The sequence below is a fragment of the Ciconia boyciana genome, chromosome 5 (assembly GCF_034638445.1).
Source record: "Ciconia boyciana chromosome 5, ASM3463844v1, whole genome shotgun sequence".
Taxonomy (NCBI): Eukaryota; Metazoa; Chordata; class Aves; order Ciconiiformes; family Ciconiidae; genus Ciconia; species Ciconia boyciana.
In genome coordinates, this window is record NC_132938.1 from 34274573 (window position 1) to 34290903 (window position 16331).

At 41.0% G+C, this 16331-nt stretch overlaps 1 protein-coding gene across 3 annotated transcripts in view; it reads right to left on the bottom strand.

The window, feature by feature from the left end:
• MTUS1 (microtubule associated scaffold protein 1) overlaps positions 1 to 16331 on the bottom strand; it is a 127829-nt gene that overhangs the window by 23716 nt on the left and 87782 nt on the right. For all 3 annotated transcript variants that reach the window (XM_072862217.1, XM_072862216.1, XM_072862218.1), the window contains one exon: positions 6247 to 6464. In XM_072862217.1, coding sequence (XP_072718318.1) covers positions 6247 to 6464 — 218 coding nt within the window. The remainder of the gene's footprint in view (positions 1 to 6246; positions 6465 to 16331) is intronic.

The window sequence follows — 16331 nt, forward strand, 5'->3', positions numbered from 1 at the left end:
ATGATTCCTTCCTTCCCTGTAAAAATTCTGATCTCATAAAAAAAAGTTTACCTTATTTAAGCAATTACGTATTTCTCCATACCTTCTGAAGTTTTTTGTCTCAGTTCATCTCATCTGAGTATGACACAAAGTCTCCATCAGATACCCTGCAGCTTTGACAAGTTATACTGTCACAACTTAAGTTCTCATGTCTGTAAAATCACAATTATCTTCACAAAGTTCTTTGAAATGTTAGAATGAGACGCTGTGCTTGAGCACAATATTTTCTTTATGTCATTCCATTTTTAAGGCTGTTTACAATTTCATCTGAAAAGGCAGTACAAAACAAAAGAGGGAAACAAGAAGCAAATACATTATTTTCTTTCTTCCACTAACTGCTCCCTTTAGTTTTGATTTTGTAACAGATACATCTAGTTTGCTACTGTCATTAATTCTGCATCTTCCTGAAGAAAAAAATCAGGAGAAATAACAAGGTAGTAATGAGAATCAACTTCTTTATGGAAAGCAACACTGGTTGCCTGGAACACCAGGTTTTTTTCAGTCAAAGATGTCTTTTCTCAAGAGACCTTTTGCTAGGAGGAGCTACAGGACAGGACTCCTGATTCTCTCCAGCTGTAACCCATTCTGAATACCCAGATGAACCCAGGCATCTGAATACCCAGATGAACTCATAAATTGCTTAACCTAGGCATCTTCTAAAAAGTTATTTCCACCAGAGCCTAGTCTCACAGTTATTAATGGATTAAAATCTTTTTCTGGATGTTAGAGCTCACAAATCTTCAACCTGCTGCCAAAAATATTCTTGTCCATCAGCAGCCACATGTTACAGGGACCTTGAGAGTAATTTGAAAACTTCCTTGCTTTCCAACAGCTACCTGTCAGATGCAAACTGCTAGAGCCTAGGTTTGCTTTACAGGGGGAAGCTACTGTGTTATTACTCAAATACGCTCCCTTACTGAACAGAAAATATTTGAATTCCTCAAATTCAAGATATTATCTTTTGACTTCTAAGTGACTTTTTTTTTTTTAAATCTGAAGAAACACCAGAATTATTTAAATTCAATATCCTTATTCTCTCTTGTAAAAAGTTATGTCTGTATTTTGGGAAGCCAGATTGAAAGAGCATAAGTACACTTTGGATGAAAATCCTAATGAGAACCAGCCAAGTTTGATGTTAGGTTCTAGAAAATGAAAACTATAAATTTAACTTAAAGACAGCTGCTCTAAACAATAAGCCTGCCAATATATTTTGGATTTATAGGCCAAAAATATGACTGTTCCAAAACTCTTCCTTTTACAATAAATGGTTTTGGGTTTAGTGATGCAATGTGTACTTCTGCTCCTTAAGCTAGATATGCATTTCTCATTTGATAAATACAAACATTTTCTGCTGAACTTCCACAAAGGCCAGGACAAATTTTTCTGATACATGTGTCCACGTATTCCAAGATGGAAAAAAACCTCTTTCAAGTGCTAAGAAGTTCCCAAGAAAACTAGTATCTCGACTCATAGTCATCCACATGTCAGGAAATGCCAGTTATAGTAGCTCATATACTAATGGTTCATTTCTATTTCCACCTAGAAAAACTGAAGCCTGTTTCAGCCACAAATTTCTAGCATATTACTTATGTTGCTTCCTGTGTTACATCCACAATTAGTGGTATCCACATCTTATTGTCAAGGCTCTATAGCCTCTCAAATGGCATTTCCCTCTATGCAGGAAACTTCTTGAAGATGTCACCACAGTCATTCCCAAGTAAAGTCTGAACTGTAAATACCAGTCTTCCTGTAACCATACCAAGAGAAGCACAACAGTGAAATTTAGTTTCTGTTCATCTCTGTAGCACCCTGTGGCACAGACACAAATCTGAAACTCATTTCTACAGCAGAATCTGTTGAGAGCTCTTGAAACACTCAGATTCATTTATTAAACTAGAAGAACAGAAATGGGTGTCTATAGTAACTAAATATTTTACCACCTGGAGTTTTTTTAAACAGCCTGATTAGTTCTAAATGTGGCAATTTATGCATTAAAATGAGGATGAAAAAGGTAATATTTGTTAATTCACACTTTGAACAGTCATAAAGCCTTTCAAGTCACTAACAATATGTCACCTTTTCACTCAAAAGCTAAATATCCCTTAAACAGTCAAAACCAGATTCAAAACCAAGCTAGTACTGTGCTGCTAAAACAAACACCCTCCACCCCCAAACATGGAAGAGTTTATACATGGCGGTGAGTTAAGAGGTTCCAGCACCCCAGCTGCAGCGCCTGGGCAGCCTCGCAGGGGCAGCCCTGAGGCAGGGGAAGGGGCTGAGCACCTCTCAGGAGGCGAGAGGTAGCAGCTCACGCTGGAGTCCCCACGGTCGCAATCTCATCAGCTGGTGATGTACTATTGCAAGACATCACTAAAACAATCCGAGTTTGGGATTTTCCTTCCCAGGGGAGCACCTGGCTCCTACCCACAGCTGCAGCCCTCTCGGGCACACGTTCCCACCCCACTCCACCCCAGCACTGGTGGTTCTTCACTCCCACTCCTTCCCGCAGTGAACCACTGCGCAGGGGCATACCCATTACACTTTGGGTATGGACAGACCTATAAAACTAGACCCATAATAATTTTTTTTCTTCCTGACTGGATGCCTGAACTGACTCCTCAAGGCCAGGCAAGCACCAGCCCGTGCAGACACGAGGGCAAGGTAAGAAAGGGCAGGGCCACAGGAGTGGTAGCCACGGCCTGACTTACTGCAGACATGCTATAAGCCACGTATCTGTGAATACATCTGTTACTGAAGGGACAAGAAATAAATTCAAAATTAATATGCAAAATGAATACCAGGGGAAGTTAAAGATCAACTCAAATGCAGTAGTGCTAATTTCAGAGCTTAATGAAGTTAAAGGTTAACAGAAGATGGCTTTCCTTGGCACCTCATGCACTTATTGTAAATGGCTGATTTCACCATTTCCTCTGTACTGCCACTTTTCCTTTCTTGTTTGAACTTAAACAGGAAAATAGTTATGAAGTCACAGGAATTACCAGGGGATCGGGGGAGCACAGTACTCTAGAAAGACTAAGCTTGCTTTTGTGATTAGCCTGCAGTTGGACACATGTTTCTAACACCACTAGTGCACATACAGCTGCCTAATGATGGAAAAAACTTGGTACAGCGTGGCATTCTCGCCAGCCACACCGTTCATTGCCATCAAGCATTCTGGATGCCAACAGGGTTTCCATCTGGTATTAACCCAGTGCAATAGTAGCTCCTGCGAGGTACAAATTGGGTTTTTAGGATTTTTAAATTCAGAAGGGTCTTGGTAAAGGTAGTAAAGCATAGAAACCTCCTGGACAAACCCTGATAGCTTGAGTATGAAGGTATTATCAGAGCCAGCTGTTAATACTGACAGCTCCGAGATAACACTTGCAACAAACAGGTTTGAGCTCAGGCAGAGTTTTGACAGATTCCTGCTCAGCCAGAAACAGCACAGCAGCATTGCTCAATCTCATTTAACCCCTCAACAGCAGCCTTTCAACTTCACTCCAGATGGGCTGACTTTCAACAGAAGTCATTGCCAGCAAGTCCTGGTTTTGTTTGCAGCTATATCCCATTTCAAATGAGCTCATAAGAAGCAACTTTAAACTTCTGTGCAGAAATGCATTGGGACCCCTTGGAAAAAAAAAAAAGGAAAGCAAACCCCAACAAACCCAACAGCTGAATCACCTCCCAGTAACTTCAGCTTTGCAGGGAAGGCAGGAGAGGCTGGGCAGGTTTTGCCAAGAGGCTCGGGCCAGGCTGCACAGCCTCAAAGTGACCTAACAGCCACTCCTGCTCTTTTCTCCATTTGGCCAGGCAGCCTGTCCTCGACCCTGTCTCACCCTCACGCTGGCTCTGACCACGCATTAGGACTGTCCACGTTGCTAATCTGGCAAAGAAATGCTCTCTCTTTGGCTGGGTTAGCTTTCTGGTAGTTGCAAGCTGAATCAGCCTTCTGCAGGGACAGACCAGCACCAGAGGAGCGCAGAGCAGGACCTTCCTCTGGTTCCAGCAAGCTGTTTGATCAGCTTGCACTGCATCGTGTCACTTCACACTTGCTCTACTGGGAGGAATGGAAGCACAGCTTTGTTCTTCATGTAATCAGCTAAGCATGATTTTTTTTTTTTAAACCAGAAAAGCTGAAGCTACTTTCAGTTGGCTCTGCAGTAGTTAAGCTATGAGCCCCTGCCTTATGAGCTACAACCTAACTCCAAGTTCCTCCCCGAGTTTACCCAAGAGTTTGAAAACTGTATCAAACAGGTCCCCAAGAGATACTTCAGAAAAATAAACATATGGCCTGTTGAGATTAAGTTAGCTATACCAGACTCCACACCTCACCAGAAAGGAAAAAACCAAAACAAAACCCAAAAAACCCAAAAACCCAAACCAACAAACAAAACTGAAACAAACCACAAAACCAAAACAACTCTTCACAGTGTTCCCTAAAACACAGAAATCCTACAGGATGTTTCCCTCAGTTAACTACCAAATTCTGAGTATTCCTTACACCAGCCAGGGCACAGGAGTCCTTCTCACCCTTATGGTAAGTACACTGTTCACCAAGCATTATCTTATCCTGGGAAAGGAGAGAACAACCTCAATACCAATAACTGGTATGAAAGTACGTCAATGTCATATGTAGCCCAGTTTCATGTGCTTAGACTTAAGTCTCTAAGATTACTCATTTTATACAATTTAATAGAAATAAAATTTTTTTTCTTTCCATCTGCAAAAGAATAATGAGGAGGAGGAAGGAGCAAAATACTAGTTTCCAACAAACAGTTCTCGCTTCCCTCCATTTTCAACATTTTTTTTTTTTCCTTTTTTTTTTTTAAATAACCATTCCCATTATTCTTAAAAAAAATATATATATATGTTTAGACTCAGTGGCCTGTAAAATAGCCTGGAAGAAGCAAAGATGTATGACAGGCGGCTTCTCATTAAATATTACATTGATAAAAGTATTCCTGAATTTTAAAAAGTTGCAATACAACATATTTGAGAGAAGAAACTAGCCCAAGACATTTAATTATAAAAGTTACCAAAAATCAAGGTGCTTATTATACAGTAATTAGAAGATTACACAGGAGTTTAGCAGTGAGAATTTCACGTATAAATTTCACAATTTCATATTAGATGACAGGCATCCAAAAATCCTGTATCAAATTGCTTTGAAAATCTTAAACTAGTTCCTTAGCAGAGAAAGGTGTTCCAATCAAGAGTTTAAAAAACCCAACCAAACCAAACCCAGAAAACTGGCTAAGAGCCACTGCTCTTACTGAGTTGAACCAGCCTTGGACTTAAATGCAGTATTCATAGATGAAATGCAAGCAATCAGAAGATATAGCACAAGAAGAGAATGTTACCTTTCTGGCAGCATACTAAGACAAGTCAGTGCTTTTTTTGTATACCAGACTATGAAATCACTGCACATCGAAACAGCTGAAATAAAATTGATACCAATCTTGGAACATTCTTTATAAATGCAAGAGAAACTTCTATTAAAGCCTGCATCAACTGTTGCAGCGTAAAGCCATAACTGTTATAATTTCCTTAACTTCAGATTTTTCTTCTCTCAGAAGTTTTCAGAGCAGACCAAAAGTTTCTAGTGTAATATCAAACTGATTAGGTCATTATGTATGTCAAACAGACTAGAACAAATAAACATTAAACCACATCAGTTTAATTCCACTCTAAATTACAGGTGCATTTTTTTTTAATGAAGTGTTGATAATTTTAAGACACCACCAATAATGCAGGATTCAATAAATATAACCATAACAACTCATACTTTATTCTGAATAGCTCAAAACCATATCTACCCCTTATATACTCTTCTATCCAATGTCAGATAATAAAGCAGGGTCATGCCAATTATCTGTTGAAACTAATCCTTCCTACAAGGGCAGAACTTGAAGTATATACTTGGAAAGGTACTCAACCCTGAAGGATTCTCTGATTACAAACGTTTAAAAACCTCTCTTCTAAAAAGGATGTGAAGCTGCAAAGAGGCCATAAAACTCAGTGTCAGGGTTTTTATTTTTTCTATCCAACTGATGCCAGGAGCAGGTTTACTGCTGCCTCCACAGGGAAACAGAAATCACTGGAATGAAAACACAGGTGTTATGTATCAGTATATTAATATTTTCAGAAGCCCTTGTTGAGAAGACTGCAACAAGTTAAAGCCAAAAATCGATTAGCTCAAGTTTTTACCTCAGACTGCAGGTGCTGGATCACAACTGTTAACGCTTCAAACTTCTGGTTACTGCTTGTCAGGAATTTTTTCAGCTGCAGGATGATTCCACTTTGGGTCTCACATTTTGTTTTGTACTGTGTCAACTCAGCTGTTTTTGTGCCAGGCGAATGCAGATCTGTGGAGGCTTGAGTCTGTATGCATGAGCTCCTGGGACTCCGCTGCTTGCCCTTGTCAACTAAAACAACAACAACAACTTACAATATGCACTTTATGCTGACATCTCACCAAAACTTAAGACAGGTGCAAAGGGTTATTTCAGTAGCACTGCAGAGCAGACACTATCATCTGCCAGGTTAATTTCTAGCACCATAACCTCGTTTTGCACTTCATCCTTACCTTCATGTATTCTGCGGCTTACTTTTCAGCATACTCTTCACACTGTGCTTTGAATAAATATTTTCATAAAATCCAAGATCTCTGTCATCCTACCTATCCAGTAACTTATTTCTAACATAAGAGTTGACCGTTTCTGTTTGTAACGTGGATTTCGTATTTTCTGCACTAAAGTATTGCTGAATACAAAACCATTTTCCCTACATTTACTTGGTGTTTTTCTTCTTTTTAAAATTTTCATTGCAAAAACTCCCCTCTCTGCAGCTCAGGTCTGAGCTTTATTAACTAGAGGTCTTGCAGCATTTCTTAGTGTCAGCAAGTTCAGTCACAAGGATGAGACTTTAAAAAATGCTCTAAAATGTAATATATTTCAAGTTTGCCCTGCCACTATTCATGGTCCAAGAATTACATCGTTGATTAAATATTCCTAGTCATGTTGCAACCCCAATGCCATCACAGTACACAATCATCTCATGTCAGAGGAAGCCGCATTACATAATCCAGGCTTGACTCGTAAACACTGCGGCGGTTACAGGTTTCTCTGCTGCCTTCAGACTGGAAAGGGAGTACAGTACTGCTGTGCAGATAGGGCCAGTCTTCCCCATTTGATCACATGGGGAACGAGCAAACACTTTTGCAATAAAAGGCTGATGCAATACCTAAATATCCCTTGGCAATTTAACAAAGACATCTAAGCATATTACTTTGTACAGTTTCAACTTAACAAGATTTCTTCAAGATAAAGTGAAAAAACCTGAGAGGTGAGATTTGGAGAAAAGAAAAATAGGAACATGCAGAAAAAACATGGGACAAACTAACCAAATAGAAGTAGTTGCTCATGAATCCTTTCTGAAGGCCAAGCACCTGGTTTGAAGGTTGTCAAGTGACTCTGGAATAGTCCTAGCAGTGCAAGGTTCAATCACACAACTAGACAGTATTCATAACAAAAGCTTTGATTCTCAGTTAACGTTAGTCTGACACATCAACTATTGCATTAATGCATCAGTCTTGCACAGCCTTCACTTGTTTTCAAAGCATTTGAAAACAAGTTTCCTGTTCAAAATACCAATGTCCTCTGTGCCTCTCTTACTGAGCCAAGTATAAAGTGCCTCCTGAGCCTATTAATTTTCCAAATAAATCCTCTCTAGGCAGGATTTTCTGTCATCCCTCATAGTTAGAGAATTGTCAGCGTATTGCTTTGTCATGTTCAGATGCTCTTGTATTCTTGGAGATTTCACTATGCTTCTGCTCAGAGATGCTGACTGTTAAAGAGTATATTTTTTTCACTTAGAAACATACCGTCTTGCAGTTTAATAGTAGAGCTGTTAAAAGGTATATCAACATGATAACCCAAATCAAAATACAAATCTGTAGGGCAACGGAAGATCAAGCTTGGCTGCCAGTTCTAGTTAGCTTATTTTTACCACCATTTTAACTAATGGGACCAGTTCTTTTCTCGCAGTGCAGACATCACGATGTCCTGTGAGAAGACCTCTTTAAATGAATGACAGTTCACATTTGAGAGCAATCATGTCAGATTTCCAGCAATCTTATGGAGAATACTGTGTTTAGGAAAATATTGGTTACCTTCTGAAGCTCCTTCAAAAATCACAAGAGACAATAATCAAGGGGAGAGGAAAAAAAAAAATAGCAGAGACTAGAGAATAAACATGTACAGCCAGTCCTTCCCTGCCCTACTGGCTCACATACTCCTACTCTCTCATAGGTTCCACCGCCCTTCCTGAATGCTCCACTTAAAATAAACAAAGAACTAGAGCACTCTTCTTGATTTAAGGGTACTGGGTTAATTCACTGATACAGATGTTAACGTCATTTAATTAACTATATGAAATGACTGTTACATCCATTTGTAGGATGCTGACAGAGCTGCATTAAACCTGAACAAATGTTTGCAGACAATTTTTATTCTGGGAAAAAACTACATCACATACTGTTACCTAACATAGTTATTTCATTTAAATACAGTGATACAACAGCTAACCACAAATGACACAAGACTCCAGATATCTACCATTTCCAGAGTTCAGCCAGCCTTATCAGTTTGCCAGTTTCACACCATTGCTTTTATCGTGGTGCCCAGACTATCAAGTCTTTTCCTAGAAGCTCATTCAAACATCCAACCAAGCCAACCCTGGATACTATACTAAAAAAAGTGTAACAAAAAAAAGATGCACTAGAGAAATTCAGTGACATTCCTGTCGGCAATTTTATCACAGATGTGTGCTATACCAGCCACTTCAAATGTTGAAAAGCATTACTCTGCTAGCATGAACCCTCTGTAGCATGAACTGCCTCTACAGATTAACACCAGCGACACTCCAGTGCTTATTTATGGCCTATGTACCTCTGGGCAGTGACAGATTGTTTCCAGATTTCTGTAGAAGGCATGCTGTGATGTCAAAACAAAAGCCATGCTTTCATTAAAACAAAAGCATCATGAGTCTAATTACTGATACAACACATCAGTGATGGACTCTAATTTAAAGACAGTATTGGTTACCAGCCCAAGCCCTTCTCACTTTGGCCTTTTTACTTGCCACCTTTACACAGTCAGACTTCTGAAGCAGAACAATTTCCACCCTTAAGTTAGGTTCTGGACTCCGCTCCAACAGGCTCAAAAACACTGCACCCAATCTAGTTGAAATGCTCCATTTCAGAAGACTAGAAATCAGATTCTCAAGTACTGTTTGTAGCACAGTAACTGGACAGAATTACCATCTAAGGTCCTATCCTTCTTCATACCAGTAAAAAAACCAAACCAAACCAACAAAAACAAACACCCCCCACCTCCCCACGCTAACAGTGATTTTGCAAAGACTGAGCCTTGTGATCATTGAATCACTCACAAAAGATTCATAATGTCGTTGGCAAAAAGAATACCCCATGACCTTGGAAAAGGTCCAGCGATCCTCCCACTCCCTCTGCAGTTGCTGCATGGATGGCAGCTGCGGAATCCAGGTCTTTGGGGAGAATATTAGACCCATCCCAAGCTTTTCCATCAAGCAAACTGTTTTCCATACATAGCTTCTGTAGTTAATAGGTGTTCAGAAGCAAGAAATACACAACTGTCTGTACATTAGGGTGTGTTCCATAAAGTTATGTTTAAACACTGAGGTATGGCCCAGTACTTGACTGACTGGCTATCTCAGAACTTGCCTGGTACTGCTGGTTTCCTGAGCCTCTCCATCTTGTGCGCTGTTGCTGGATTACCTGATGAAACATATATCACCCACTTTTTGGTTTGCAGAGCCAAATCAAAGCCTTCCTTTGCTTATCATGTACTAGGAAGGCCTGTGTAGTAATGTTTATGTTAGCTAGAAATTCTTTTCTGTAAGCAAGAGATTAAATTTCTAAAAAAGTTACATTTCTTAAGAGCATTCCAAATAGCCCAAACAAAACTACTTGACAAGCACAAGTAGGAACAACCTCACTTCTCTCCCCACACTTTTGCAGTCACCATTGTCTTACCCCTAAGCACCTTCTTTTCACATTTCTCATCCAAACTGTTAGCTTCCATAGGTTTTTCAAAACCCATGTGTGTCTTGTGTAAGCATTTTTCAAAGAAAAATCCTTGCTCAACATTTTCTCTTGTAGGAAGATGCAGGCTGGTAAAAACTTTCTGCCTCTCCTCCATTTTCTGGAAAGCCTTGTCTACACATGTTAAATTGGTGCTCACTTCTTTGATCAGTAAGACCAGATCAGCCTGAGTATTTAATCGAGCTTCCATTTCTTCTCTTACTCGCTGGATTTCCTCAAGCACAGCTCTTATATCCAAGTGACTGGACTTCACCTCTGCTTTGAGATCTTCTTTCACCTGTTGCTGGCTCCTCTGCAGTGCTAACGCTGTTCTAATTTCCTTTTGAGATGTTTCCACGTCATGCTTTAGCTCCTTCTGTGCAGCCTGCATCGCCTCCTGGCTAGCTTTCACTTCTGCCAACAGAGCAGCGAGGCACTCCATCTCGATCTCACGGGAGTCGCAGGACCTTTTCCAGAATCACAGCTTCCAAGCGGTCAGGGACATTTGTGAGCTGGTAGCAGATTTCCTCAGATAGCAAGAGAGCTAGCACATAGCCCTTGGTATGATATCCTACCACAATTTACAGCTAGCTGCAATGAAGGTAGTAGGTAAAAGTCTAGTACAAGGTGAGACAAAGGCACTAACTAAAATACTTCAGTAAGCGGGGCTCTAGAGCCAGAGCTCCTTCTCAGGACTCAGCCAGAGCACTAATCAGTTTAATTGGCAGATTATGCCACACCTGAATTTTTAAAAATCTTTTGCTGACATCATTCTACATGGGACGTCACCCCAAAAGCCACTCCCAACAGTCATTTGATCTGTGCATCAATCAACGTATGCCTGGGCATCAGTAACCAGGTTTGTTGCAACACAGCCAAACACTCTGCAAGAATGCAGCAGCCCTTCCTTTCCAACACAAAGGCTCAAGAGGAGCCCGAATTGGCTGAAGGAGCTAAAAGCCATAAAGTTCAACAGCACTTAGTTATTTCAATTGTATATTCAACAAGGTGATTATGCACCTGTCCTGCTAACATTTGCAGTGAGGGTTCAGGAGTACGCTGTGCGCACGTTGGACATTGCCCCACTCCCACTGAACGCCCTCCTCATTCCCACAGCTAGCAATGCTCTTTTAGCAATCTTTGGAAGAACCCAGATCCTGAGGAAGCCCTGTAGTCCACAAACAATAAACAGTTACCAGAGCAATGTGGGAAGACTAATGAGATATTTTTGGCAGGTTAAGAAGGCTAAGCCTTTTAGCTACCAGGGCTGAGCGTTGGTAACTTTTCTCTGTAAAAGCTAAGGCTTCTTACTTTTAAGCACAGAACTTGTAATAGGTCTAGGCTCCATGTAAAAACAGGTAGATTAATGACACCAGGCTGTTAGCTGTTTTGTTACACAGCAATTTAATTACCCAGTCATTGGATTCAGTTTGGAAAAAGTGACCAACATAATGTAGACCTTGGTCTACAGAAGGCATCGGTTTCTGCCTTCAAAGAGGTGAGCTGGTATTCAGCAGAACACCCAGCAGAGCAGGCCTCAGAGCAGCACACACGCTGGAGCTCAGAAGAGCTTTTACACTCCACTTTTGGCCCTGTCATGGCTCCAGGATGCTTTTGGAGACAGTGATGATCCCACAGACACCCCAGAGCAGAGGACCTATGCTATCCATCCAAAACCACAATAACCCCCGTCAGCACCATTTTGGGCTGGGAAGCATCACTAAGAACGCCAACAGTCCACACGTGCACAGATGCAGTATTTCCAACTCACCACAGTGCTGCTTGTCCCAAAAGCCAATCTAGGGAGTCCCACTTGCAATGAAAGTTTACTGCTGACTTGCCAGTTCGCCTCCTACACTAGTCCAGGCATATTGATGGGACCAGGAAAAGTATCAGAGACACATCCTCCACACAGAGCACCTCATGGCTTGCAGGCATCCCCCAACTGTCCTGCTATCGCAGTGGTATCACAGCACCTGGTGGACACAACACCAGTGGTGGAGCTTTTTTCTGAATCTCTGTATCGCCTGCAGAAGGCCAGAGATGGGCTTTTTGACAGGATTTCCCAAGCACAGCTACAGGCCGCAGGTGTAGTTTCTTCCCTGCTCAGCCCCTTGCCCCATTTCTAGATGGACAGCTATCCTGAGAGCTCCTAAGTGTTATTACTCACATACAGTCACCACTGAAGACCAGTACACAAAACAGACCGCAGAGGCACAAGCTGAAGTTTGAATCCAGGTAACATCTTTGGCAAAAGATTTAGGTAGGTGATGAGAGCCAGGTATGAGCACTAGCAATATTTCTGCATCCCTAGACCAACACCTGCAGTAATTCAGCTCAGCAGTGTAACTCTTCATTCCAACCTTCACTATACCTTAGTGGTTCCTAAAAATCTCACAAATGGAGGTGAAGCACATGCAAAGACCTTGTCAGACACTTCCTGGCAGCAAATGAGAATCTAGCTGAATTGATTTCCACTGGTTCAGTTATGATACAGGTGGACAACAGGTCTGTCTCTGAGAGGGAGAGTATTCACCAGGCTTATAGATATAACCATCCAAGATCTAAATCTTCCTGACAGATTTTGGTAGCCAACACAGATCCTGTGTTTATACTAAGAGGAACACCTCAAAGTGCCATCCTGCATAAGTTTCATTTTAAAGGTATGATTTTAAAGGTGATTTTAAAGGTATAATTCCATGAAGACTGCACGCAGTGATTTCAGCTGGGTTTAAAAAAAAAAAAAGATGGTTTGGGGGTAAAAAAAGGGGGTATCCAACTGACATCCCCTGGTTCTTCTGCAGAAAAACAGGCTCCTCCTGACAGTGACTCAGAGCAGAATTCCAACTGGGACATCAAGGAGGGCTTGAGGGAAACCTTTCTCTATAAGCTACATTGACAGCATAGCTGACAATGTTCGGGAGACTAAACTAGGTGCTGCAATTGTCATTCCTGTCCAACATCAACAAATCCAAAGGCTGCAGCTTCCTTTCTACATGTGTGTGCACCCACCCCAACTGCCAAGTGCTCTCTGCTATAATGTAATACACTGTGAAGATAAGCTGTCCTTGGAAGTCAGTCTCTTGCTCTATATGAATACATTGATTCCATCCAGAATGTAATCAATGTGTTTGGTACATTCCTCACTCAAACTAAGAGGTCTGATTGCTAAGGACTCTTTGGTGATTTGTAAAGATCACCCTCTTCACACAGCTTCCAGACAGGTTTCCTTTGCTCTTCTCCACTGTGGAAGACACTCTTCAAAAATTTACCTAAATTAAATTTGTACGTAGATACTATAAAGATACTACAAAGCAAATTGAAAGTCTACAGAGGTTGCTGGTACTCCAAATTTTACAACCTGCCTCTCAACAGGAATACTTGGTAGCTAATGACACATGGACAATAGTTTTCATCAATGTACAAGTTTCCCAATCTAGCATTCATCGTCTCAGAATTACCCATTTCTGCTGCTGTACATCAGCTTCTGCTCCAGCTAAGATGCCTCTATCCTTGATGCATCTCAAGTATCTTAATGTTTTCTCCCGTTCGGGGAAAAAAAACTCCTGATTTCACATTCTAACGAAAACCAAACACTGACGAGTGTTTCCTCTCAAGAGTAAATTAATGACTAGAGAAAACAAAAAAAAAGCCTTGTTTAAATAAAATCTGGTCTATTTGGGTGGGATATGTTTGGGTTTTTGGAAGTCTTTTGTTTTTAAAGTAGTTCTTTTGCTTTACAGAAACACAGAAATCTGTTACACAATTAGCTACCAGCAAACACAAAACATCCCTATTTCTATAGCTCTAATATTATAATAATAAAATCCATGACGTTAAAACATCTGAGAAAAGCACCATGCATAATTTTTAAGTCAGCACAGAAACTCACTAAACCACAGTAACAGTTATATTTTACAGTGTTGAGAAATACAGCACATTTGAAATAATTTATACCAAGCTTACAGTGAATCATACAAAAAAATCCATGATTTTGACCTTCAGGGTGCAGGGTGGTTTCATGTTCTGTGAGGCAGACCAGTTTGTACAACTAGGACTGGGGTCAGATTTAAAACAGCAGCCAGATATTTTCACTTCCCAAACATGAAAGAGGAAGTGTCTAGTTGCATCTATATATTGACTTTTCCCTTTTTCAAAAAGTCTGTTTTACACCTAATTATAATTGGTAACTGAACACACTCCCCCACCAAAAATAAAAAACACAAAAAAACCCCACAAACAAAAAACCCCCCACCCGTGGACTTCTTGGCATTAGGCTGGCAAAGCGTTTAAGAACGAAGGAGAAAGACCAAATTAAAAATGAAAAGAGAGTAAGAACTAGAGAGGGCTACAGAACAGACTACTTGCTACATATAATACAAGAGAACACTTGGACAAGAATATATCCTTGCAAACTAGATATATACTCATATTTATGAAATATCAGCCAAGTTACAACTAAAATATTGAAATAAAGGTAAGGAAATGCTGCCAACAGATCCCACAACACACACTGACCCAAGTTATGGAAAGCATTACAAAACATGTATCCTGTACAGTATTAACACTTATAGCTAACTGTGTTCAGTGGAGTTTTGAGCTGGATCAAATTTCTCCAAATACACTGATAAACACTAAAGTAAACTTGAAGGTCCACCTATTTTTATTACAGCCTGAAGAACACAGACCTACTCTGCTGACCTCTACTCTAGATGCTTTATCTTTTCCTCCTGTAAGCAAGCAAGTCCCATCGATGCAGTACTGTGTGACCCATGGGTCTGATTCTGGGTTTTTTCCTTCAGGAGTTATGAAATCTCAGTCTTGCATCTGAACCAGCCCGTAAGTGAGTACGTAACTTTGCCTTGTATGTTAATCTTTACACAGCTAGCTCTGAAGCCTCAAAAAAACCCCTCTGCAATTCTCCTGTCATCCTCCCCCACCCCCTTCCCCCCCGCCACAATGCGTACAAGCTATTTGAGCAATGCAACAGAAAGTCCAATCAACCATTTTGATCTCACAGCTTTGATTTTAAAGTTTGCCTCGTGACAAGCTACGGCACTTCAGAGAGGGAGACTAAAGAAATCCATACTAATAAGGAAAAGCTGTTGGGCTTAATCTGCAGCAGTACATACGCTATCTTTGAGAGGACCTGGCAATTTGGCTAGCTGTAAATTACCACCGTAAATTCTTTCAAAACTCCTGCTCTGGGCTATAAACCCAGGAAGCAGTTTCAGACAAACATACAGGGAAAGCAGTCACAAAAATAAGTTAACAGTGTCTGCAGAGGGCCTGACAGGCTAGACACAAGGCAACAAGTCTTCCAACCCCCCCAGCCACTCCACAGCTTGGTCAACTGTAATTTTTGCCTGCATCCAGCTTGGCAAGTGGCAAACACACACCTTCCTGCTGTGCCTCGCAGAGTCCAGGCTGGTGACTGTACAAACACAGACTCCTGAAGACATGATGTTTTGTTTCTAAGCTCTGCCTCAGGCCTGTCTGTATAAGCTGGTGCAGACAGCCCCAACTTGCCCTGTTCACACTTCAAGCATGCCAGTCATGAGCCAGTTCTAGTCCACAGCAAAATGACTTCATTTTTCAGAGTTGTGCCTGAATAATTTGCCCATCTGAAATGCTTAAGGTGATGCTGTACCTCAGGAACTTTTCTAGCTACTTATTTAGCAGGTCTTGTCTCAAAGCAGCGGGGGGAAGAGAAACAGCACTTCTCATTTTGCATCTCTCCCCGCATCGACACTGTCTGAAGCCCAAGACGACAACTAAACGCTTCCTAAAGGAGCACGGCAGCTCTCTCTTTCCTTTACTCCTACTGTAACCTCTTGAGTTTCCCTTCCTTAAGGTCAGGCACTAGCCCGTGTCCAGGAACATCAGCTTATTTTAGCTGTCATCAAATCCTTTTTAAATTGTTCTGAACAAAACAAACCACCACCACCACAGAGGCTTTTAAAAAGGTTGCAGGAACTGAACAAAATTTAACTGCGGGCAGGTAAAACCTGACCTAGATGCTTAAACTGATTCAGCAGGATTAAAACATACACAGCAGAAATCCCTCTGCCTTTCTTTGCAGGGGTACAAAGGTTTTTCAGCATATATTTTTAAAATACTGTACAGCCTGAAGGGGGAGTACAGAATCATCACATAGCATTCCAGGCATTCA